The sequence below is a fragment of the Bubalus kerabau genome, chromosome 8 (assembly GCF_029407905.1).
Source record: "Bubalus kerabau isolate K-KA32 ecotype Philippines breed swamp buffalo chromosome 8, PCC_UOA_SB_1v2, whole genome shotgun sequence".
NCBI lineage: Eukaryota > Metazoa > Chordata > Mammalia > Artiodactyla > Bovidae > Bubalus > Bubalus kerabau.
In genome coordinates this window covers 51,646,045-51,670,095 of record NC_073631.1, presented here as the reverse complement: position 1 = coordinate 51,670,095, position 24,051 = coordinate 51,646,045, and the positions used below count along the sequence as shown (strand labels likewise).

The 24,051-nt window shown below is 38.7% G+C and overlaps 1 protein-coding gene across 1 annotated transcript in view; it reads right to left on the bottom strand.

Moving 5' to 3' along the window:
- Positions 1-324: 324 nt before the first annotated feature.
- Positions 325-24,051, bottom strand: part of LOC129659138 (B-cell receptor-associated protein 29) — a 52,564-nt gene continuing 28,837 nt past the window's right edge. The window contains exons 7-8 of the mRNA XM_055590259.1: positions 9,868-9,968; positions 325-1,190 (exon numbers count right to left, since the gene is read on the bottom strand). Of these exons, the coding sequence (XP_055446234.1) occupies positions 1,158-1,190; positions 9,868-9,968 (134 nt within the window). The 3' untranslated portion in view covers positions 325-1,157. The remainder of the gene's footprint in view (positions 1,191-9,867; positions 9,969-24,051) is intronic.

The window sequence follows — 24,051 nt, the reverse complement described above, 5'->3', positions numbered from 1 at the left end:
TCACTCTGGTAGGCTGGCACTTTGATATTTTTAAGTTGCTACTTGTTCAGTTCTCTCCTCTGTCAGCGTTCCCTTGCCTTGTTATTTATGGTTCTGTCAGCCCATATGGCCTAATTCCCATTTCTTACTCTGTTAAATGTCTCCTACATGTCTGTTTTCTAGCAGTAACTCCTTTTATCTGAAATAAAATTCTTATGTACTTGCTCATTTCTTATGTACTTGCCACGTTACAATGAAAAAAACTAATTATGCATGAAGTTGGTGCTAAAATGATCATAATAAAGGATAAAACAAACATCAGGGAAGTAAAGACTCCAGTAATTATTTTCCATTTTTTTTTATATCTAGGTCTTTAAGAAACAAGGAAGATAGCTTTCAAGTCTAAACACTGGAGTGACCTAAATCACATTAACATAACAATCATCCTCTCCTAAAGGAAACTAAATGAATACATGAATGGAAAATAGTATTTAATATGTAGCTTTCAGAATATAGAAACATCTCAGAGAAATTGTGACACCAGTGTACCTATATATGAGGTAATGTCTGTATAATTAGCAACTCTCACAGCAATGGGAAACATTACTTTTTGGATACATTATACATAAACTTTCTATCTCAAGAATTCCACATTGTTGTAAAATTATTTCAGTTCAGTGCTATGGCAGTTATGCAAATAGATGTAAACTCCATTCCCAGATGAACATTACAAAAGCAGAATGCCTATTAATTATGTGTTATTAACACAAGTGTCAACAAAAATAGTTTAACAGGTGCAGAAACACAATACTGAAAATATAATTATCAGTACAGCTGTCTTAAAAGAGTTAACTAGTACCATCAGGCAAGCACTTAAGGTCACTGTTTTCATGTTTCACTCTTTCAGCCACCATACACCAGTGTTACTATCAGTATCTAAATAAAGTGTTCAACATGCTTATATTTTATTTAAGAGCTGGAATACAGGCTTTACAATATATCTGAAACATCATCAATACTGTGATAATGCCATTATGATAAGTCTATGTGTGTGGCATTAAAAAAATAATGGCTGGTTATAGTATGTTTTTCTGAACTGAATTTTAAATTTTCTAGAGGCTAACATGATAACATTTTTCTTCTTGACATGGTATATTCACAATCTTCTTTCATAAAGTTCACAGGCATTTCTTGTCTTTCCCTGCACGATCCTGTAAGAAAAAAACATGACTTAGGTAGTTAGAGAAACAGATTCATAAATATGACAAGGACTTTTAAAAAACATTGTCCTTCAGTTCTGGTTTCCTTGGTGTGTATGCCCAGCAGTGGGATTGCTGGGTCGTATGGCATGGAAGCAACCTAGACGTCCATCGGCCGACGAATAGATAGGAAAGTTGTGGTACATATACACAGGAATATTACTCAGCTATAAAAAAGAATGGATCTGAGTCAGTTCTAAAGAGGTGGATGAAACTGGAGCCTATTACACAGAGTGAAGTAAGTCAGAAAGGAAAACACCAATACAGTATATTAATGCAAATACATTTACATTTAGAAATTGTATTAGAATTTAGAAAGATAGTAACGATGACCTTATATGCAAGATAGCAGAAGAGACACAGATGTAAAGAACAGACTTTTGGACTCTGCGGGAGAAGGTGAGGGTGGGATGATTTGCAAGAATAGCATTGTATGTATTTTACCATATGTGAAATACATGACCAGTCCAAGTTCCATGCATGAAGCAGGGTACTCAAAGCTGGTGCACTGGGACAACCCAGAGCAATGGGATAGGGAGGGAGGTGGGAGCGGGGTTCAGGATGGGGGACACATGTACACCCATGGCTGATTCATGTCAATGTATGACAAAAACCACAATACTGTAAAGTAACTAACTCCCAATTAAAATAAATTTAAAAAATAAAATCATTCTCTTTTCTATGTATAGTTATTACAAGGATAATCAAATGAAAATACAAAGTCTCATATTTTAATAAACTACAAAATGTGTAGTTTTACTTGAAAAAGTGTTTAAAAGGAAAAGAAACAACACTCTTGTTAAGTTAATCTTTTCCCTTGCTTTAATCTATTTTGCTTTCATTTCACAGGTTATACAAGGAAAACAAAATTTCTAAAATTCCCCTCTTGCAAACCTAATTAAGATTTTTGGCAAAGAAAGAATGAAGGAAACAAAAAAATCCATATGGGTGGCTTTTTTTGTTGTTGTTCTTCTGACATTTGCCAATAGAACTGGCTTCTCAAATTATACTCTTTGCTGATCATAAGACGACTATAATACATCATTTAAAACGAGGAAAATGGGATAGAAATTAACCACAAGAGATCATTTTATTGAGAAAAAATATAACAAACAATGGAGTTGTATGGTTATTGCTGCAACAGAGAAGCTATCAAGCTCTATTTTGGGCTGAGCATTTTTGCTTTCATCAGGGCAACTTCAGTAACATTAACTTAAAGCAACTGAGTCAGAGGACAGCATTAGAGGAGGCATCTGAATAATAAGGTATTGCTCTTATGTGTTCACATATATCTTAGCACTTTTGATAAAAATCATAGCTTTAATGGAGCTGCTACCCTGACGAGCCCCTTAAGCGAAGGGTGATTTTCCAAAATGCAACTTTAAAAGTGGTTAGTGCTGACAAGTCTGTGCTGTCAACCTGAATACACTCTGTGCTTCTTTTTTTTCTAGAAGATAGTCAGGGCAAACAAGGACAGGCAAAGAATACATGTTTTGAAGGTACTGTTTTCCAATATTTATTTAGTGCCTATAACAGGGAGGGGATCAGATGGGGAAATCCAAAGAGGTTTAAAAGATATAAAGTGGCATTTGTTTACAATAGAGAAACCAGTTTCCCCTCTTCCACCTGTTTCCTTAATATTTTAACAGTTCTTTATGTCATGATTTATTTTATTTAAAGTATATAAAACTGAAAAGTTAAGTTTCCCCTAAGAAACTTTATGATGTAATTCAGTTATTGAAGTTGGTCTGACATCAGAAGTAAAATTCATGAAGGATAATTTGGTACAGCTTTTTACTGTGGCTGGTCTAGAGCAATCTTTAGCTTCTCAAGTGGGTTCAGAAGATGAATATCAAAATGGTTCTGGCAAAGAAAGAATGAAGGGAACGGAAAAACCCATGTGGGTGGCCATTTTTTTGTTCTTCTGATATTAGCCAACGGAACTGGCTTCTCAGTTCTGGCTTATATTGGCTTATACCCTTTCCTGATCATAAAATGACTATAATACATCATTTAAACTGCAGGAAAATGGGATAGACATCAACCATAAGAGATCATTTTCTGCACTGAGAAAAAATATCACAAACAACAGAGTTGTGTGGTTACCGCTGCACTGGGGAAACTATCAAGCTCTCTTTTGGACTGAGCATTCATGCTTTCAAAACAACTTCAGCAACATTAACTTCAGGGTAAGTCAGAAGACAGCATTAGAGGAAGTATCTGAATAACAAGGTTTCCTTTGTGTTTTTACACGTATCTTACTTTAGACAAAAACACAGCTTTAATGGAGCTGCTACTCTGACAAGTCCCTTAAGCGAAGGATGATTTGCCAAATGAAATTTTTAAAGTGGCTAGTGCTGACAGGTCTGTGCTGCCAATGACCTTGAGTATGTTCTGTTTTCTTTTCCAGAAGAGTGTCAGGGCAAACAAGGAATGGCAAAGACTATTAATACATATTTCCAAGGGACTGATTTCTATTCTTTTTTAATTTAGTGCCTATAACAGGGATAGCTCAGTGGTAAAGAATCCACCTCCAATGCAGGAGACATGGGTTCAATCCCTGGGTTGGGCAGATCCGAAATGGCAACCCATTCCAGTATTCTTGCCTGGGAAATCCCATGGACAGAGGAACCTGGCAGGCTACAGTCCATGGGATCGCAAGAGCTGGTCACGACTTAAGCGACTAAACCACCACTACCACCATAACAGGGAGAGGATTGGATGGGGAAATTCAAAGGGATTTAAAAGATGTAAAGTGGGATTTGTTTACAATAGAGAAACCAGTTTTCCCCTCTCTCATCATTAATATTTTAACAGTCCTTTATTTTAAGATATTTTATTAAAAATAAATCAAGTATATAAAACTGAAAAGTTGTTTCCCAATGAACTTTATGATGTAATTCAATTATTGAGGTTGGTCTGACAACAGAAGTAAAATTCATAAAGGACAATTTGGCACAGCTTTTTACTGTGGCTGGTCTAGAGCAATCTTTTGTTTCTCAAGTGGGTTCAGAAAGTGAATATCAAAGTGTAAGAGTGACTTTTAAGAAAATGGTTCTCATATAACGACACCTAAATCTCAGAATATTATTCACGCTCTCATATTGGATAATGAGGGGTTAAGTATAGGTGAATGGGGAAAAAATGTGTCCAATTAAGAAATAACTTTCCTACAGTAGTAGATATAATGGTCATCTGAGTTAAATTCACCCAACCAATCCATTTTAGTTTGTTCATTCCAAAAGCCACCACAGTCAACAAAAGAGTCTGAAATGCAGTACTTGGATGCAGTCTCAAAAAGGACAGAATGATCTGTTTGCACCCAAGGCAAACCATTCAATATCACAGTAATCCAAGTCTATGCCCCGACCAGTAATACTGAAGAAGCTGAAGTTGAATGGTTCTATGAAGACCTACAAGACCTTCTAGAACGAATACCAAAAAAGGATGTCCTTTTCATTATAGGGGACTGGAATGCAAAAGTAGGAAGTTAAGAGATACCTGGCTGCTGCTAAGTCACTTCAATGACTGGAGTAACAGGCAAATTTGGCCTTGGAGTACAAAATGAAGCAGGTCAAGGTCTAACAGAATTTTGCCAAGAGAACGCACTGGTCATAGCAAACACCCTTGTCCAACAACCCAAGAGAAGACTCTACACATGGACATCACCAGATGGTCAACACTGAAATCAGATTGATTATACTCTTTGCAGCCAAAGATGGAGAAGCTCTATAATCAGCAAAAACAAGACTGGGAGCTGACTGTGGCTCAGATCACGAACTTCTTATTGCCAAATTCAGACTGAAATTGAAGAAAGTAGGGAAAACCACTAGGCCATTTATGTATGACCTAGATCAAATCCCTTATGATTATTTAGTGGAAGTGACACATAGAATCATGGAATTAGATCTGATAAGACAGTTCCTGAAGAACTATGGGCGGAGGTTCATAGCTCAGAGGCTGTGATCAAAACCATCCCCAAGAAAAAGAAATGAGAAATGAAAAACAGTTGTCTGAGGAGGCCTTACAAATAGCTGAGAAAAGAAGAGATGTGAAAGGTGAAGGAGAAAAGGAAAGATATACCCATCTGAATGCAGAGTTCCAAAGAATAGCAAGGAGACATAAGAAAGCCTTCCTCAGTGATCAGTGCAAAGAAACAGAGGAAAACAATAGAATGGGAAAGACCAGAGATCTTTTCAAGAAAATTAGAGATACCAAGGGAACATTTCATGCAAAGATGGGTACCATAAAGGACAGAAATGGTACTGACCTAACAGAAGCAGAAGATATTAAGAAGAGGTAGCAAGAATACACAGAAGAACTATACAAAAAAGATCTTCATGACCCAGATAACCACGATGGTGTGATCACCCATCTTGAGCCAGACATAATGGAACGCAAAGTCAAGTGGGCCTTAAAGCATCACTACAAACAAAGCTAGTGGAGGTGATGCAATTCCAGTTGAGCTATTTCATATCCTAAAAGATGATGCTGTGAAAGTGCTGCACTCAATATGCCAGCAAATTTGGAAAATGCAGCAGTGGCCACAGGACTGGAAAAGGTCAGTTTCCATTCCAATCCCGACAAAGGCAATGCCAAAGAATGTTCAAACCACCGCATAGTTGCACTCATTTCACACGCCAGCAAAGTAATGCTCAAAATTCTCCAAGCCGGGCTTCAACAGTATGTGAACCGTGAACTTCCAGATGTTCAAGCTGGCTTTAGAAAAGGCAGAGAAATCAGAGATCAAATTGCTAACATTCGTTGGATCATCAAAAAGCAAGGAAGTTCCAGAAAAACATCTACTTCTGCTTTATTGACTACGCCACAGCCTTTGACTGCGTGGATCACAACAAACTGTGGAAAATTCTTCAAGAGATGGGAATACCAGACCACCTGGCCTGCCTCTTGAGAAATCTGTATGCAGGTCAGGAAGCAACAGTTAGAACTGGACATGGAACAACAGACTGGTTCCAAATTGGGAAAGGAGTACGTCAAGGCTATATATTGTCACCCTGCTTATTTAACTTCTATGCAGAGTACATCATGAGAAATGCTGGACTGGATGAAGCTCAAGCTGGAATCAAGATTGCCGGGAGAAATATCAATAACCTCAGATACGCAGATGACACCACCCTTGTGGCAGAAAGCAAAGAACTAAGAGCCTCTTGATGAAAGTGAAAGAGGAGAGTGAAAGAGTTGGCTTAAACCTCAATATTCAGAAAACTCAGATCGTGGCATCTGGTCCCATCACTTCATGGCAAATAGATGGGGAAACAATGACACACTTTATTTTTTGGGCTCCAAGATCACTGCAGATGCTGACTTCAGCCACGAAATTAAAAGACATTTGCTCCTTGGAAGAAAAGCTATGACCAACCTAGACAGCATATTAAAAAGCAGAGACATTACTTTGCTGACAAAGGTTCATCTAGTCAAAGCTATGGCTTTTCTAGTAGTCATGTACGGATGTGAGAACTGGAGTATAAAGAAAGCTGAGAGCCGAAGAATTGATGCTTTTGAACTGTGGTGTTGGAGAAGACTCTTGAGAGTCCCTTGGACTGCAAGGAGATTCAACCAGTCCATTTTAAAGGAAATCAGTCCTGAGTATTCATTAGAAGGGCTGATGCTAAAGCTGAAACTCCAATACTTTGGCCACCTGATGCAAAGAACTCATTTGAAAAGACTCTGATGCTGGGAAAGACTGAAGGTGGGAGGAAAAGGGGATGACATAGGATGAGATTGGATGGCATCACTGACGTGATGGCCATGAGTTTGAGTAAGCTCTGGGAGTTGGTGATGGACAGGGAAGCCTGGCGTGTTGCAGTCTATAGGGTCACAAGAGCTGGACATGACTGAGTGAGTGAACTAAACTGAACAGTTGTAGAGAGTTTATCTTGTTTAAAGATATTTGAAGGGCTTTCTTGCTCAGGATTTGATTTAATGCTCATGAGATATTAAAATCCTCATCTAAGCATTAAAGAAGCCAAGGTGCATGAATGTCAAATGATTCACCCGAGGTTTACAGAATTGTTTAACCATGGGGCTAAGAGCTTTTTTTCTTCAAATAGATATTTGTTACAGGGAATTGGTTTTACAGGTGGTAAGAGAGTAGAACTGAAACAGGATGGCAAGGCAACTTAGCAATTAGCAACAGGAGAAAACCACTCTTTGGGTTGAAGGGCAATGGAGGAGACAGTATTACAGATCCCAGGAATGAGGGACACCAGGTGGAAGCCCCCAGTGGGAACTGGGACTCTGGAAAGAGATGAGGCTGCTGTGGCAGATGCTGCCCAAAGCTGAGAGAGCAGGCGAAGTTCCTGGCTTTCCCCTTTTCCTGCCTTTAGTCTTTTACCCATGCCTCCCTTTGGATGAATCTGCCCAGAAGCCAGAGAACAGATTCCAGAACTGATAGTCCAATGACCAGCAGGTGAAAGAGCGTAACAGTTAATGATGATGATTTCTTGACTTTGAATCCAGTTGTGAATGCTATCACTTTTCAGTTAGTGCCTTTGGGTACATTATTTAACATCTACGGGTCTCATTTTCCTCATTTACATAATATATATTTTAATTGACAAGCTAAGACAGAAAGTACGAGGATAACATATATGAAGCCACCAACTAACTGCTCAGTCCAGAGCACATCCTTAGTAAGTACTATCCATTAAACATTAAAAAAACCTGGATATAAGGCCTAAATGCATCAACGCCCAACTCTCAGCAAAACCTGGATGTAAGGCCTAAGTGCATCAATGCCCAACTCTCAGCCTGGTACTTGGCATATTTGGGATGAGGTCATTTTTTCAAAGACACAGATTTAACAGTCACTTTCTTGGGAGGCGATTTCTCATAAAAGCTTTGTGAACACTTTTATCAAGAACGTATAAGCTGTAATCTGAAATTTTTTGGGAAAGCTTTTTTGCATTGAGTGTCTCTTAGTAACATATACTTTTTAGGGATTAAGAGAATCATTGGCTGCTGCCACAGTGGGAAATTCAGCAATGAAGGAGTCTTCCTGCTGCTTCTCCATCTAGGGATCTAAGTGTTTCTGACACCTAGGCAGAGTCCACTGGTGTAAGGTACTCATCCTTATTGCCTATACTCTGACCTCACACATGGGAAGGTGAAAAAGTTCTTTTTCCAGGCGAGAGGATTCTAAAGTGTTTCTCCACTTTCCATGGAGGATCTTGAAGGATGCAAAGGAATAATTCTCATCTCATCAGGCCATGATGAAGCCAACAATTTCAGGACCTCTGTTTTAGAGATGGGTAAAGGGTGGTCTTGCTGAAAATCTAACTGGTTTCTCCAGACCCTGTGAACTGAGCTTTGGGTGTCCTGGGTCTGGAGCACATAAGGTATCTATCTGTCTCTGGTTGTCCTATTGTCAAAGTAGGTTAGTTAAACATGCAACTCGGCTGGTAATAACAGATTGCCAATGTGCTTTGGACCTTCTCTTAACTGGCTGTAATCAAGGCCAGAGTGCCTGGAAAAGAGTAATTCATTATTTCAGTAAAATTTCAATAATGGTGATAATTATGGTAAAAGCTCTCATTCCTTGGGTGTTTACTGGCCAGGTACAATGCTAAGTGGCCTACATATTTTCTTTAATCCTCCCAACAAGCTGGTGAGCCAGGTGCTATTATTGTTCTGATTCTACAGATGAAGAGAAGTGAGCCCCAGAAGCGTGACATAAACTGCTTGGGATCACAAAGCTAGCATGAGAGTTGTTATTCCAGTTGTCCGACTCCAAGGCCTATGAGTAGAGTGCTTGCTTGTCTTGTACCAGGCACGTTGCTAGGCCTTGAAGATACAATGACCACTGACAAGCAGGGAAATGAGTCTTGGGACTAAGGTTTCTTGTACAGTGAAATAACTGTAAAGCTGTAATTGCTAAAAAGTCTCAAATGAAGGCCACAAACGCTACCAAATTCTAAGGAAAAGCCCAACCTGAAAGCAGAAGAGCAGAGACAGTCCATTTTGGGAGGAACTAGGAAAGCCAGGATTGCCTCTGGAATGGGTGGGTCTTCACAGTGGGCTGGCAAATCAATTCAGGTTATGACCTGGCAGCCCAAGAGGGAAGGAAGACAAGCCCATTCCATGGGTGAATGTAGGGAACTGGCTCTTGCTGAACTGAAGGGGAAGAGAAAGAAAATCATGGCCCCAACTTTGTAACTTCAATGACAAAATGGTTTTCTCTATTTCCATCTTTCAACTCAACTCTGGAGGAAAAACATATATTTGAATGCTTTTGGGTTTGTCTTAAGATGTTTAAAACAGGACAGAAGAGTAGTGTGATGTAGGTCTTCGATTTTTGGTTGTATTTTGACATGCACATGGCAAACATTCCAAATGTCAAAACTAAATTATTTCAGGACCAGCCTTTTTTTCAATGTTGCTCAACTCTTTTGCTTAAAACATCACCACAACTGTAAGTTAGCATGCTGTAAATCTTTATGTCATGATTATCTTGCATATTGATGTCCCACTCTTAAGCCTCCAAGTAAAAATTGGCTTAATCATTTAGCAAAGTCAGAATTAAGAACACTTGGGAAGGTGAACAGCCCAAATAATTGACTTAAGTAATTATTTTTTAAAAGCTGAGGCTCGTAAAGTGGATGTCACCCACCTGAAGTTCTGAGTGTTCTCTCAGGAGCCGGTCGTACTCTTTTGAAAGTCTCTCTGATTGCATCTTCATTATCATCACATCATTTTGTGCCTTAGAAAGGGCTAGAGAACATTGAATAGAATTAAAAAATCTTGAATTTGAAATTATTTCAAATTTATGGGAAAGTTGCCAAGAGAACTCCTTTGTAGCCTTTATTTGATATTGTATTCTCTCTGTACAAGCACAATTATTTTCTTGAACCATCTGAGATCAAATTACAGACTTCATGCCCCTTTACCCTTAGGAAATCACTGTGTATTTCCTAAGAACAAAGATATTCATAGTATAGTTATCAAATTTAGGAAATTTAACATTAATATAATACTTTTTATCTGATCTACCATCCATTTCCAATCTTCGCAACTGTACCACTTATGTCCTTTTTATCATTTTTTCAGTTCTAGTCCAGATATCTAGTCCTATATTGAAGATTAGCATTAAGATGTCATATCTCTTTAATTTCCACTAATCTGGGATAATTCATTAGCTTTCCTCCTTGCCTTCTTCTCCCTACTCTTCAACGACACTGATATTTTTAAGAACACAGCCCCTTTTTTTAATAGAATGTTTTCCAGTTTGATTTTGCCTGATGTTCTCTGATTAAATTCAGATTACATCTCCCTCTTACATGCAAATATGACATAATGTTGAATGTATGTTGATGCTGAATGTATCTCAAGGTTATAACATCCAGAGGCCCATCTGCCTCTGTTTTTTCCATTTTTATAGTTATTTTCCTCCTGTAACTAAGAAGTGGTGAGACACTTAAGACTATGTAATGACACCACCTTAAAGCAAAGAGGAACATAAGAGCCTCTTGATGGAGGTGAAAGAGGAGTGAAAAAGCTGGCTTAAAACTCAACATTCAACAAACTAAGATCATGGCATCTGGTCCCATCACTTCATGACAAATAGACGGGGGAAAAAATGGCAACAGTGACAAACTTTATTTTCGTGGGCTCCAAAATCACTCCAATCGGTGAATGCAGCCATGAAATTAAAAAGTGCTTGCTCCTTGGAAGAAAAGCTATGACAAACTTAGACAGTGTATTAAAAAGCAGAGACATCACTTTCCTGATAAAGGTCCGTATAGTCAAAGCTATGGTTTTTCCAACAGTCATGTATGGATGTGAGAGTTGGACCATAAAGAAGACTGAGTGCTGAAAAATTGATGCTTTTGAACTGTGGTGCTGGAGAAGACTCTTGAGAGTTCCCTGGACAGCAAGGAGATCAAACTAGTCAATCCTAAAGGGAATCAACCCTGAATATTCATTGGAAGGACTGATGCTGAAGCTCTACTCTGGCCAACTGACGCAAAGAGCCGACTCACTGCAAGACTCTGATGCTGAGAAAGATTGAGGGCAGGAGAAGGGGGCGACAGAGGATGAAATGGTTGGATGGCATCATAGACTCAATGGAAACAAGTTTGAGCAAACTCCGGAAGATAGTGAAGGACAGGGAAGCCTGGTGTGCTGCAGTCCATGGGGTTGGGACATGACTGAGTGACTGAACAACAAAACATCCTGTTTCTTGTCAAAATGTCAAGCTTATATTCAGCATCTACCGATAATTCTTTCCCAAAATCAATCTTTGTTATGATGATTGCAAAATAGTGATTTTCCAACTTCACCATTCAATCCAAATTTATCAGTCAGCACTGTAGTATAAAGAAGAGTCTTCCTTTCTTTCATATCCATCCATCCACCATCAGTATGAACTAAAAATAGATTCCTATTTTTAAAAATGATTTATAACTCATTAATATACTTAATTTCCCCCAGGTCTGGCCAGGGGGAACCCCTTTCAGGCTGGCATTTATGTCCTTTGACTATGCCCCCAACAGTTTCTGGCACAAGATGTTCCAGATTTACCCTAACCTTTCCCAGGTTCAGCCTGGACTCAAGCATTACCGAATACAACTTATCAGAAGGGTCTGCTTTTGAAAAAACTTGAGGGTGGAAAAAATTTTTTATCATTTTTACTAAGAGATGGGCAACTCTATTTCCTTAAGAATGATCACTTTCTTATACAAAGTAGAAAAATATGGGTGTATAAGTGGTGTTTAAAGACATTACTTCAACATGTAAGTCAACACTGTGTGTAGAAGCCAGTGAGCAAATGTGCAGAAGGGAAGAGTTGTGTAAGATGGACTGGAGAAATTCTGGGAATCCTGAACTAGCTCTACATGCAATTCTGCACATGCAGCCTTCAGAAGTTCTACATTTGTAAATCTTTGAGGGTAGGATTTGAGGAAAGAAAGTGGGATTTATAAAACTTAAGTCACTTTTTTTGCAAAATGAAATTAAATTTTAGGTTCTCTTTATAAACAGTTTGATTGTCTTCCCTCCTGAGAAGCCATCATATGGGCATTTTTATATATAAATGTGTAAGTCACTATCAACTGAAGTACCTTTTGTATCAATACTTTCTTGACTATTTTGTCTAATTAAACTCTGCATTGTTCTACATCTGTGCTGTCCAATATGGAAGCCACTAGCTTTATACGGCTATCGAGCACTTTAAACAATTTTTGTAATTGGAATATAATTGCTTCACAATGTTGTGTTACTTTCTGCTGTACAACATTGTATGAATTGGTTATATGTATACGTATACTCCTTCACTTGTGAGACTCTCTCTTACTCCCTCCATCCTACTTCTCTAGGTCATCACAGAGCACTGGGCTGAGTTCCCTGCGCAACACTTTAAATATGGCCAGTGCAACAGAAGAACTGGGTTTTAAATTAAATTTAAATTAAATTCTGATTTAAATAGCCATACATAGCTAATGGCTGGTGATATTAGCATAGCTTTATAATTTCCTCACATTACTTCTATAGATCCATAAATCTAAATTAGGTATTAAAAACTGAATTTGACAACTTTAATGTGTCACTCAGTAAAGAAAGGCATGGGCTGGATGTGGAAGAGAGATTTCTGGTAGTTAGATTTCATAAGGACCCATAGCCACAACATAAACATAATGCATTAGTTTTCAATTTGGGCATAAGGCATTTCCTAGAAGATACTCGTGGAGAAGGCAATGGCAACCCACTCCAGTACTCTTGCCTGGAAAATCCCACGGACGGAGGCGCCTGGTGGGCTGCAGTCCGTGGGGTGGCTAAGAGTTGGACGCAACTGAGTGACTTCACTTTCACTTTTCACTTTCATGCACTGGAGAAGGAAATAGCAACCCACTCCAGTGTTCTTGCCTGGAGAATCCCAGGGATGGAGGAGCCTGGTGGGCTGCCATCTATGGGATCGCACAGAGTTGGACACGACTGAAGCGACTTAGCAGCAGCAGCAGCAGAAGATACTCGAAAAAATAGAGCATGGTGTCATCTTCAGGACCTTCCTTACTAAAAATGTTTAAGAGTCTTGACTTGGGTATATAAAAAGCAAAGAAGATTCTACAACTTAGTAATATCTGAGTAGTCTGTAATAGTGGTTTTAAAAATGTTGATCAGGAGCTTGTATCGAACAGTTCTTAATGTTAAAAATGACTTATATTTAAATTTCTGACATGAATAAATTAATTAGGAGATTTAATAAATCATATATCAACTCATTAAAAAATACTATTACAACTTCCTTATTAAAAGATACTATTTTCTTATGAATTGTTAGGAGAAAGAATGAATCAGGTGACCCTACGAATCTGTCAGAAAAGCTAGAAACCATGTGTATAGCCTATCCAGAAGTTTCTTCTGATTATGAAGAAAGTACAAAGATATAACAAAACAACTGCAGGCAAATCCTGTTTTTCTAGCACTTATCAAGTCAAGGCATGAACTGTGTTTCTTATTTTATTTTGTATTTCAGTGGATATTACTAAACCTAATGATTACTAGCTTACTGATTTACTCCAATTAGGAGAGGCTGTTACTGTCTAAGAGTCTTCTGGACTGTTTCCCAGTCCTTTCTTTACCTCTCATTTTATAAAAACTACAATATTCTGTTTTGGTTGTCTTCTAGCTCCTTCTGGAACTGCCTTTATGACTAAGCAATTACATAAAGTTGTTATCTGACATTTGAATATGCTTCTTGTTTTATTTCAAACCATGTTATTTTGGAAACAGCATATATAAGGAAGACATCAGACAAGGAGGCTTGAGGTGATACATCTAAGTCACTATTTCAATTTTCCCATCTGCCAAACTGAGCTATCACTTTCCAGTAGTGGTATGGAAATATTGAGATATTTCATGAGATTACTGGACAGGTTCAGTTATGCTCACTGGGAACTTTTAGAGGCACAAATCATTAATATAAAGAAAAACTCTAATTAATATTACAGTGACATGCAGTAAGCCAAAATGTTTGTGTAAAACGACATGTAAGCAGGCGAAAAATATCTGTGGTTTTCCAAATGCCAAACTTACATTTATTGAGCTATTTGCACAGTGGGAAGTTGGTGAGACCAATGCACTGTGTAAATGTATCACTATGATTTCTATCTGAGATAACAGACAGTATCAACTAAACTCTGCCAGGAACATAAAAAACATTTTTAGACCCATTGGCAAGGGAGCTCAAGTTGGCTGTGGTATACGAGGTATACTGCTACTGCTGCTAAGTCACTTCAGTCGTGTCCGACTCTGTGTGACCCTACAGACGGCAGCCCACCAGGCTCCCCCATCCCTGGGATTCTCCAGGCAAGAACACTGGAGTGGGTTGCCATTTCCTTCTCCAATGCATGAAAGTGAAAAGTGAAAGTGAAGTCGCTCAGTCTGTCAGACTCTAGTGACCCCATGGACTGCAGCCCACCAGGCTCCTCCATCCATGGGATTTTCTAGGCAAAAGTACTGGAGTGGGGTGCCATTGCCTTCTCCGAAGGACTGCACTAGGGGAAAACTAATTTGAAAAGTGTTCATACATCTGCTTTTGATTTTTTTTCAGTCCACTTGGTTCTATTTTTGAGAACTCGAAAGTGACATACCAGACTATTCAGTATACTTAATCCTTATATGTACTGTTCCTTTACAGGGATCATCACTGGACCATTAATCTACAGTAATAATTTCAAAATTCTTGGAAAGGACACACAAACATCTGTTAAAGGGATGTAAGTTGTGGTTTTAATTATATTATGCTTGTTTTTGTATGTGACTATCTTGTCAGGTACATGCAGGTAAGGTCCGTTTTATTTTTTACTTCAAACATTACCTGCTTTCTTTTAACCCCACACCCATATGTTGATAAGGTGTGTTGGTTCTACTTCCTTTATCTCTCTCCATTCTATCCACTTCACTCAGTCACTATTACCACTCTCTTCATCTCTACTGAAATTGATTCCTCACCTTGTTTCTTGGCTACTCTAGTTCATTGTCCACAGTGACGTCAAAGAGACTGCTCGCTCCTATGCCTAAAAACCCCACAACAGTGCCCCACAGATGTAACATGTAAACATGGCTCACGAGACCCTTTATGATGGATCTGAGACCTACTTTTCAACTTGTATCACTGCCTCCATCTTATTTTACAGTCCAGTCACAGTGAGTTCCTTGTAGTATTTCAGAAAGTACTACTCTTTCAGTTACATGCTGCTTATTTTCTTAAAACATCCTTGCTCATCTCCTTTAACCTCCTTGCCTGACTCATTCTCTCCTACTTCATCTGGCTAATTAATATTTATCCTTTAAAATGTCAAGAAATTATTCTTGATCTCTTCTGTTGGTTTCTATTTCACCTTGAGCTTAATTTTATCACTTATGCTGAAATGTAACTATATCCCTGGGCTTCCCTGGTGGCTCAGTGGTAAAGAATCTGCCTGCAATGCTGGAGATGTGGGTTTGATCCCTGGGTCAGGAAGAACCCCCTGGAGAAGGAAATGACAACCCATTCCAGTATTCTTGCCTGGAGAATCCCATAAACTAAGGAGCCTGGCGGGCTACAGTTCATGGAGTTGCAAAGAGTTGGACACGACTTAGCAACTCAACAACAACAACAAACTATGTCCCCAGCAGATTGCTGACTACTCAAAGAAACAAAGTTGGACTTCCCTGGTGGTCCAGTGGTTAAGAATCTGCCTGCCAATGTAGGGTATATGGCTTCGATCCCTGGCCCCAGGAAGATTCCACATGCCACAGGGCAACTAGTAAGCCTGTGCGCTGCAACTACTGAGCTCATGTGCCACTACTGAACTCCTGCACCCTAGAAACCACGTTCCACAACAAGAGAGCAGCCCCTGCTTGCCACAACTAGAGAAAGCCCGAGTGCAGCAACAAAGACCAGGGTAGCCAAACATGTTTTTAAAAATTAAAAGAAAAAAAATGAAGGTGTGTCTTATCTTTCTATTCTGAGCACCCAGCACTGTGCCTAGCGTTTGTTGGGTATTTAAAATATGTTCCTTGAAGGAATTAAAGAGCAGACACATGAAAAGTCTAAGCTTTAAGCATGTGAAAAATCCACTTGTGTGGAATCAGTTCAGTTTTGAAAATATAATAAATGTCAGGTAAACAATGGAGGACCATTTTAATCACTTGATAGGAATCCTGGTTTCAACTAAACCCAATTATATCTTTAATGAAAAAAAATTCAGGCCAGCTGGAAATTCACAAAGCAAAAGGACCACTCATGATATTTTGATAAAAATATAATTGTTACAAATATCTCATGCTAATTTAGAATTAAAAACCAAAAGCAAATACTATCACAGAATTGAGTTAAGAAAAAAACAAAACCAGAAAATACTTATTTTAGTAATGGGGCAAGATATATACAAGATAAGCCTGGAGTATCTTGTAGAGTTAGAATGATGTACTTAAGAAAAAGATAAAGCAAAAAAAAAAAAAATCCATGATGATGAGGATACATCAAGGAGATACAGGAGTCAACTGAAGGAGCTCCCAATGACTAAAGCTGAAAAAAATGACCTGAGCAACAAAACAAGTAGTATTAAATTATAATCTGAAGTACAAAGTGGATATCCATGAGTTTTTCTGATATAAATAAATATAAATAAATCCATTCTATCCACTTCACTCAGTCACTATTACCACTCTCTTCATCTCTACTGAAATGGATTCCTCACCTTATTTCTTGGCTACTCTAGTTCACTGTCCACAGTGATGTCAAAGAGACTGCTCACTCCTATGCCTAAAAACCCCACAACAGTGCCCCGCAGAAGAGCGTCAATCATTTATTCGGATACTCTGTCCTCAAGGAGATAGGGCATAACCCCCTACTTCTTAATCTTAGGCTATAAGTAGCAATAACACCCCAGTAGCACACTGAGGGTCCAGATCTTACTTTATATATACCATTCTTCACTTTAAGGCTCACTAATGAAATGGTTGATTCAAAGGATGGAGGAGGAAAAGTACAAGATAAGCTTGGAATACTAACGTTATACCAGAATGGAAATGCTTACAGAATGGGGGCATGACAAAATGATAGGGAATCCAGCTTGAAAAGACTCCCATTGGCCAAATCTGAGACAATCTGAACTATAAAATAAAATCTACTGAATATATTAAATAGGCAAATCAATAAATAACTGTGGGAAAAATGAAAAAGCTCCTCCTTTACCAACAGAATGGCATTTAATAAATGGAGAAGGAATAAGGAAATTAGAAAATCACCATTTGGAAACTGTAAAAATAATAAGGAAAATATGAAGAGAGAGAAAAGGAGAGGGCCAATGTAAGATGTTATCATTTGGGTAACTGAGGGAGGGCTACAGGGCTTTTCTTGGTAGTATTTCTGTGTCTCTTCTGTGATTTGAATTTATCATGTCTGAATAAAAAGTTAAAAGGAAAAAAAAGTCTGCTGTGAAGCAGAACAGAGAAATGGGGCAGTAAGTGAAGGAATATGAGACAAAAGAGGTTTTTACTTTTATCTTTTGGGATAGGAGGTGTCAGAGGATGCCTGTAGGGTGATAGGAAGTGAGGAAGTAATTGCAGAAAACAAGAGCCCTTGAGAAGGATAATTGGGTTGAGAGTCACAGCAGTAGAAGAGGGACTAAAACTTGTAACCCAATAACATTCAGAGTTTGAGTCCAGTTGGGGAAGGATGGTAGTTTTGGTGGTAAGAAGATGACTTTTTAAAATTAATTCTCTGAGTTCAATGAAGTAGGATGGATTTAGAAGTGAGATGAAAAGATCTAAAACAGTTCTGGAGAGTGAAAAAGTGAAGAATTTAGAGAAGTGCAATCGGACTGTAACAGTGTTTAGGGACCATCTGAATGCAGTGACTGTATATTTAAGACAAGAAGTTAGTTCTTTCAGCCATCTTGAGATGCCTGTGTGCAGGTACAAAGTAGATGGATAAGTAGACTATCACCAAGGCTCAGACCTTGAGAGACACAAGGGAAATAGACGATGGGGGTGGTGGGGGGAGGGGAGATGGGAGGGAAAAGGAGTTAAGTAGTTTGCAAGAGCCTAATCATGATGAACCTTGAAATCTAAATTGGATAAGGAGGGAAGAGAGAGCATCAGTATTTGGGGGTGAGATTTGTTAGTATCTGTTAGCTACCAGGCCTGCAATACTGTGTGTGTGCTAGGGACAAAGAGTTGACTTAGATGTGGCCCTGCCTTCCCGAAGAAGGCAATGGCACCCCACTCCAGTACTCTTGCCTGGAAAGTCCCATGGACGGAGGAACCTGGCAGGCTTCAGTCCATGGGGTCGCTAAGAGTCGGACACAACTGAGACACTTCACTTTCACTTTCCATTTTCATGCATTGGAGAAGGAAATGGCAACCCACTCCAGTGTTCTTGCCTGGAGAATCCCAGGGACAGTGGAGCCTTGTGGGCTGCCACCTATGGGGTCACACAGAGTCGGACATGACTGAAGTGACTTAGCAGCAGCAGCTGCCTTCCCAGCACTTACAATCTAGTAAGAAACATAAAAAATGAAAAATAATTTCTATAAAGTACACTACTAAATACATATCCACACAGAACTATGGAGGTCCAGAAGGAGGCCATTCAACCCAGCTTGAAAGGAGGGAGTTTCAGGGAGGTTTCTTAGAGGTGGTGACAGGGAAGCTGAAGGATGAGGGCAGTAGAGGCAGACAGACCTGCAGTCCGAAGGGTCAAAGGAGAAAAATGTCCTAACACCACTGTTAGGACAACTACATGCTCCCATACTTTATTAATAGAGTTCAGTTCAGTTCAGTTCAGTCGCTCAGTCGAGTCCGACCTTTGCGACCCCATGAACTGCAGCACGCCAGGTCTCCCTAAAATTAAGACTGGACAAGGGTGGGGCTGGCAAAACTGGAGATAATGCTGGGGGCAGATCACAGAAGACCACGTGTGCCTTCCTGAAGTGCTATTATAAAGGAAACAGGAACTAATACAGAGTTTTAAACACTGAAGATGCCAAATCAAATTGATGGTGTTGACACTCGAGTGGCAAAGTGAAGATGCCAAACTAACAAGAGTGACATGCTTTAGAAGACTGCTTGCTTCGCATGAGAAGGAGTAAGATATTTTTTGGAATGGAAACAAAGGGGCAAAAATAATTATACTAAAGAGTAAAACATTAATGAACAAAACCCAAAATAGCTCTATTTTTCATATGCAGAGAGAAAGGGGAAATGAATGATTTTGTGTGTGTTAGGTATTGTTAGCTATTTTTCTACCTATTGTTAGGTATATGGTGCCTGCCACTATCCTCTGGGGGACTATGAACATGAATGAGGTTTGTGGGTGAAGTGCTTTTGGGTTTTAGAAAAGACATGAATGTAAGGCATGATGATACTTATAAAGATTACTGGGACTCTGGACCAAGGAACCAATGAGCAGGGTTTATAATAAATAAAATCAGACCTATGTTATGCTGTTGGCAAAAGAAACAATAAATGCATAAAGACTTCTTTCATGAATCTTAAGTTAGGTTGCTAAGTAATATATTTAAGAAAATTCTGGCTCTGTTGCTTAGCAAAGAATAATTACAAATTATATGAATATGCTGGTTTTGCACTTGAAAATCAGGGTGTATGTTTTAGGCAAAGCACTGTGTGCTGTTGCTAAGTCACTTAAGTTGTGTCCGAGTCTGTGTGACCCCACAGACGGCAGCCCACCAGGCTCCCCCGTCCCTGGGATTTTCCAGGCAAGAACACTGGAGTGGGTTGCCATTTCCTTCTCCAATGCATGAAAGTGAAAAGTGAAAGTGAAGTTGCTCAGTCATGTCTGACCCTTAGCATGGACTGCAGCCTACCAGGCTCCTCCGTCCATGGGATTTTCCAGGCAAGAGTACTGGAGTGGGGTGCCATTGCCTTCTCCAAAGCACTGTGTAGGTATAGCTTATATATACTGCTTCGAGAGTATGTTTTATAAAGCAATTTCATGTGAAAGCAGAAGCAACACGTGAAATCTCTAATTTACAAATCATCATGTATGCAGAACTGAAGGAATCAATTGACTCTGACTATAAAAAAAGAACTAGTTTTACTATATATAAGCATACATAATTCCTTAAATTATCTCATCAACATTCATTTAACGAGTACTTAGGTGTACAGCAAATTTTATAATAATATTAAAGCAGAAATCAATCTCTTCAATAGCATCTAATTTATACTAAAAAAGGTATTCTTTATTTAAAGACCTTTAACAGGAGTCAGTAAGGGCCAGATTGCAAACATTTTTAGCTTTCTAGGCCATGCAGCGTCTGCCTAGTTTGCTTAATCCCACAGCCCAGAAAACATGTAAATGAATGAGCAGGGCTTTGTTCCAATAAAATTTAATTTTTAAAAATCAAGGCAGCAAGCTGGAGTTGACCCATGGGCCACAGTTTGCTGATCCCTATACTAAAACACACTTTTAAGTCTTATCAGATTCTCTTAGATTATCAATTTATTCAAAAGAACTATAAAATAAAGTATCAGAACATGAGAGGAGAGGACTCAAATTACACTTGAAATTTTAAGAAACTGCCTAAGAAGTTCCCCATTTATCTATTTTGCTTATAGAAAGAACAAATACTATATAGATACAGGATGCTGCAATGAGATTTCGCTTTAGGAAGGAAAGGTTTTCTTCCTTTTTCAGCTCATTTTCTTGGTTGAATGCTTTCCATCCATTTCGAAAGTGTCTTTAGAGTTGTCCAGTTTAATTTCTGTACTGCACTCGGCAATTACACATAAACCGGAAACAAACTGATTCAATCAATATGTCTATCAACATATTCAGAGAATTATGCTTGATTATATTTTAATCATCTGAACATTCCATTATTTGGTATGCATTTAGCATTCTCTACTCTATAGTTTTTTTTTTGTAAACTAACTCATATGTCACACAGAGGAAGGAATAATTTGTAGTCACTTCATGTATATATGTTGGATCCATTCATCAAGGCTATAAGCTCTCCAGGGAAAAGAATATTTTCTCTTGCTGTAATGCCCCTTTGTAGAGCTAATGAAAGCTTTTCTTCAGGTAGCATCACTTATGTTTGCTGGCTTCCCGGGTAGTTAAGCTGGTAAAGAATCCACCTGCAATGCAGGGGACCCCACTTTGATTCCTGGGTCAGGAAGTTCCCCTGGAGAAGGGATAGGCTACTCACTCCAATATTTTGGGGCTTCCCTGGTGGCTCAGATGGTAAAGAATCTGCCTGCATTGTGGGAGACCTGGGTTTGATCCCTGGATTGGGAAAATCCCCTGGAGGAGGGCACCCATTCCAGTATTCTTGCTCGGAGAATCCCCATGGACAGAGGAGCCTGATGGGCCACAGTCCATGGGGCCACAAAGAGTCGAACATGACTGAGCGACTAAGCACAGCACACGTTGTCAATGCTATGAAAGTCATCCTTGAGTTTCTGTCTTCAGTTACTATTTTCCCTGGAGCTATTGGTCACTGTATAACAATTATATAGTTTATTTTACATGAAAAGGGCCTGGAAATAGATAAGAAGCTCACAAAATGGAAAACATTACAACTAAATGGGAATGTGACAGGGAACCAAGCAGGAGAACATATCACTATGACATATTTGTTCCAGGAAATAGTCCACAGCAAGAAAGTCTCCTTCTTCTGGTTTGATAATAATACTAACTGCATGCAGAGATAATATACAGAAAATGGCAATACACCCTTTATTTAAAAATTAAAAACCAACCTACGAGTTAAAAGCTGACTAAAGGGATGGGCCATATATTTGATTTAAATAACTGATGTATTGTTAATAACATATAGTCTAATGCCATATCCATCAAATAATCTATGCTATTTTTTTAAAATATGCACTTTGCTTCAAAGGAAAAGAAGGAGATATTAAAACAGCAGAAATTTCCAGATAAGTAAAAAGCATAAAAACATTTGTTAAAAGGTCATAAAGCAAAAAACATAATACGACTAAACCTACTAATTTTTAAAAAAGCACTGCAAAATTAAAAATAAGATGGCAGCTTTGATATAAGTGCAAGTTAAAGATAGTTGAGTTTACACCCACAAGAATTTGCAACTGTAAGATATGCTTAGTTTGGACTTCGAGAATTTATTTTTAGCTAGATAGATGGCTCAAATAGTTCCTTTGCAAGAAACTAGAAATCCCACAGTTTTAAATTTGTCTTATTCTTGTTTAAGACTCATGAGGCAGAAATACAGGGTTACTGATATACAGAGTAGTAATTTTTCTATAATTTTCTCTTATCTTGATCTTCAATTTCTCTTGTAAAGCACTTCAACTATTTTTACTCTCTGGTCCCCATGTTAGTTATGACTTGTGTATTACTGGCTTTAGAGGATAATGATTTTTTTTTTTTTTGATAATGATTTTTTTTTTAAAAAACTCAAACATGCTAAGGGTAGAGAAATTGGTCTGTAAAAGGAAATGCTAGAATGTTATTTCTTTTTAAGGTAAGCCATGGTGAAATGGAAGCATTTATCCAGGAACAGAGATGAGTAAACTAGTTGAGAATTGAATAAAATAACTAGTTAATAAACTTGAAGTTTAAATAGGATTAGAAGATTCCGTTTCCTGATTCAAATCTAAGGTCCCCGTTATATGCTGCCAATACTTAGGTACACAGAATGGGCCTTTACACTCAGTTTCTGTTCTACTGGTATAGACTTTGAGTAACGTTTAAAATTTGCTTTATCTCCAGCAACAGCACTCCTCTGATGGAGCCAAAGCAAAAACAGTACCCAGCTGTGGATGTGACTGGTGATAGAAGCAAGGTCTGATGCTGTAAAGAGCAATATTGCATAGGAACCTGGAATGTCAGGTCCATGAATCAAGGCAAATTGGAAGTGGTCAAGCAAGAGATGGCAAGAGTGAATGTCGACATTCTAGGAATCAGAGAACTGAAATGGACTGGAATGGGTGAATTTAACTCAGATGACCATTATATCTACTACTGTGGGCAGGAATCCCTCAGAAGAAATGGAGTGGCCATTATGGTCAACAAAAGAGTCCGAAATGCAGTACTTGGATGCAATCTCAAAAACGACAGAATGATCTCTGTTCGTTTCCAAGGCAAACCATTCAATATCACAGTAATCCAAGTCTATGCCCCGACCAGTAACGCTGAAGAAGCTGAAGTCGAACAGTTCTATGAAGACCTACAAGACCTTTTAGAACTAACACCCAAAAAAGATGTCCTTTTCATTATAGGGGACTGGAATGCAAAAGTAGGAAGTCAAGAAACACCTGGAGTAACAGGCAAATATGGCCTTAGAATATGGAATGAAGCAGGGCAAAGACTAATAGAGTTTTGCCAAGAAAATGCACTGATCATAACAAACACCCTCTTCCAACAACACAAGAGAAGACTCTATACATGGACATCACCAGATGGTCAACACTGAAATCAGACTGATTATATTCTTTGCAGCCAAAGATGGAGAAGCTCTATACAGTCAGCAAAAACAAGACCAGGAGCTGACTGTGGCTCAGACCATGAACTCCTTATTGCCAAATTCAGACTTAAATTGAAGAAAGTAGGGAAAAACACTAGACAATTCAGGTATGACCTAAATCAAATCCCTTATGATTATACAGTGGAAGTGAGAAATAGATTTAAGGGCCTAGATCTGATAGAGTGCCTGATGAACTATAGAATGAGGTTTGTGACATTGTACAGGAGACAGGGATCAAGACCATTCCCATAGAAAAGAAATGCAAAAAAGCAAAATGGCTGCCTGGGGAGGCCTTACAAATAGCTGTGAAAAGAAGAGAAGCAAAAAGCAAAGGAGAAAAG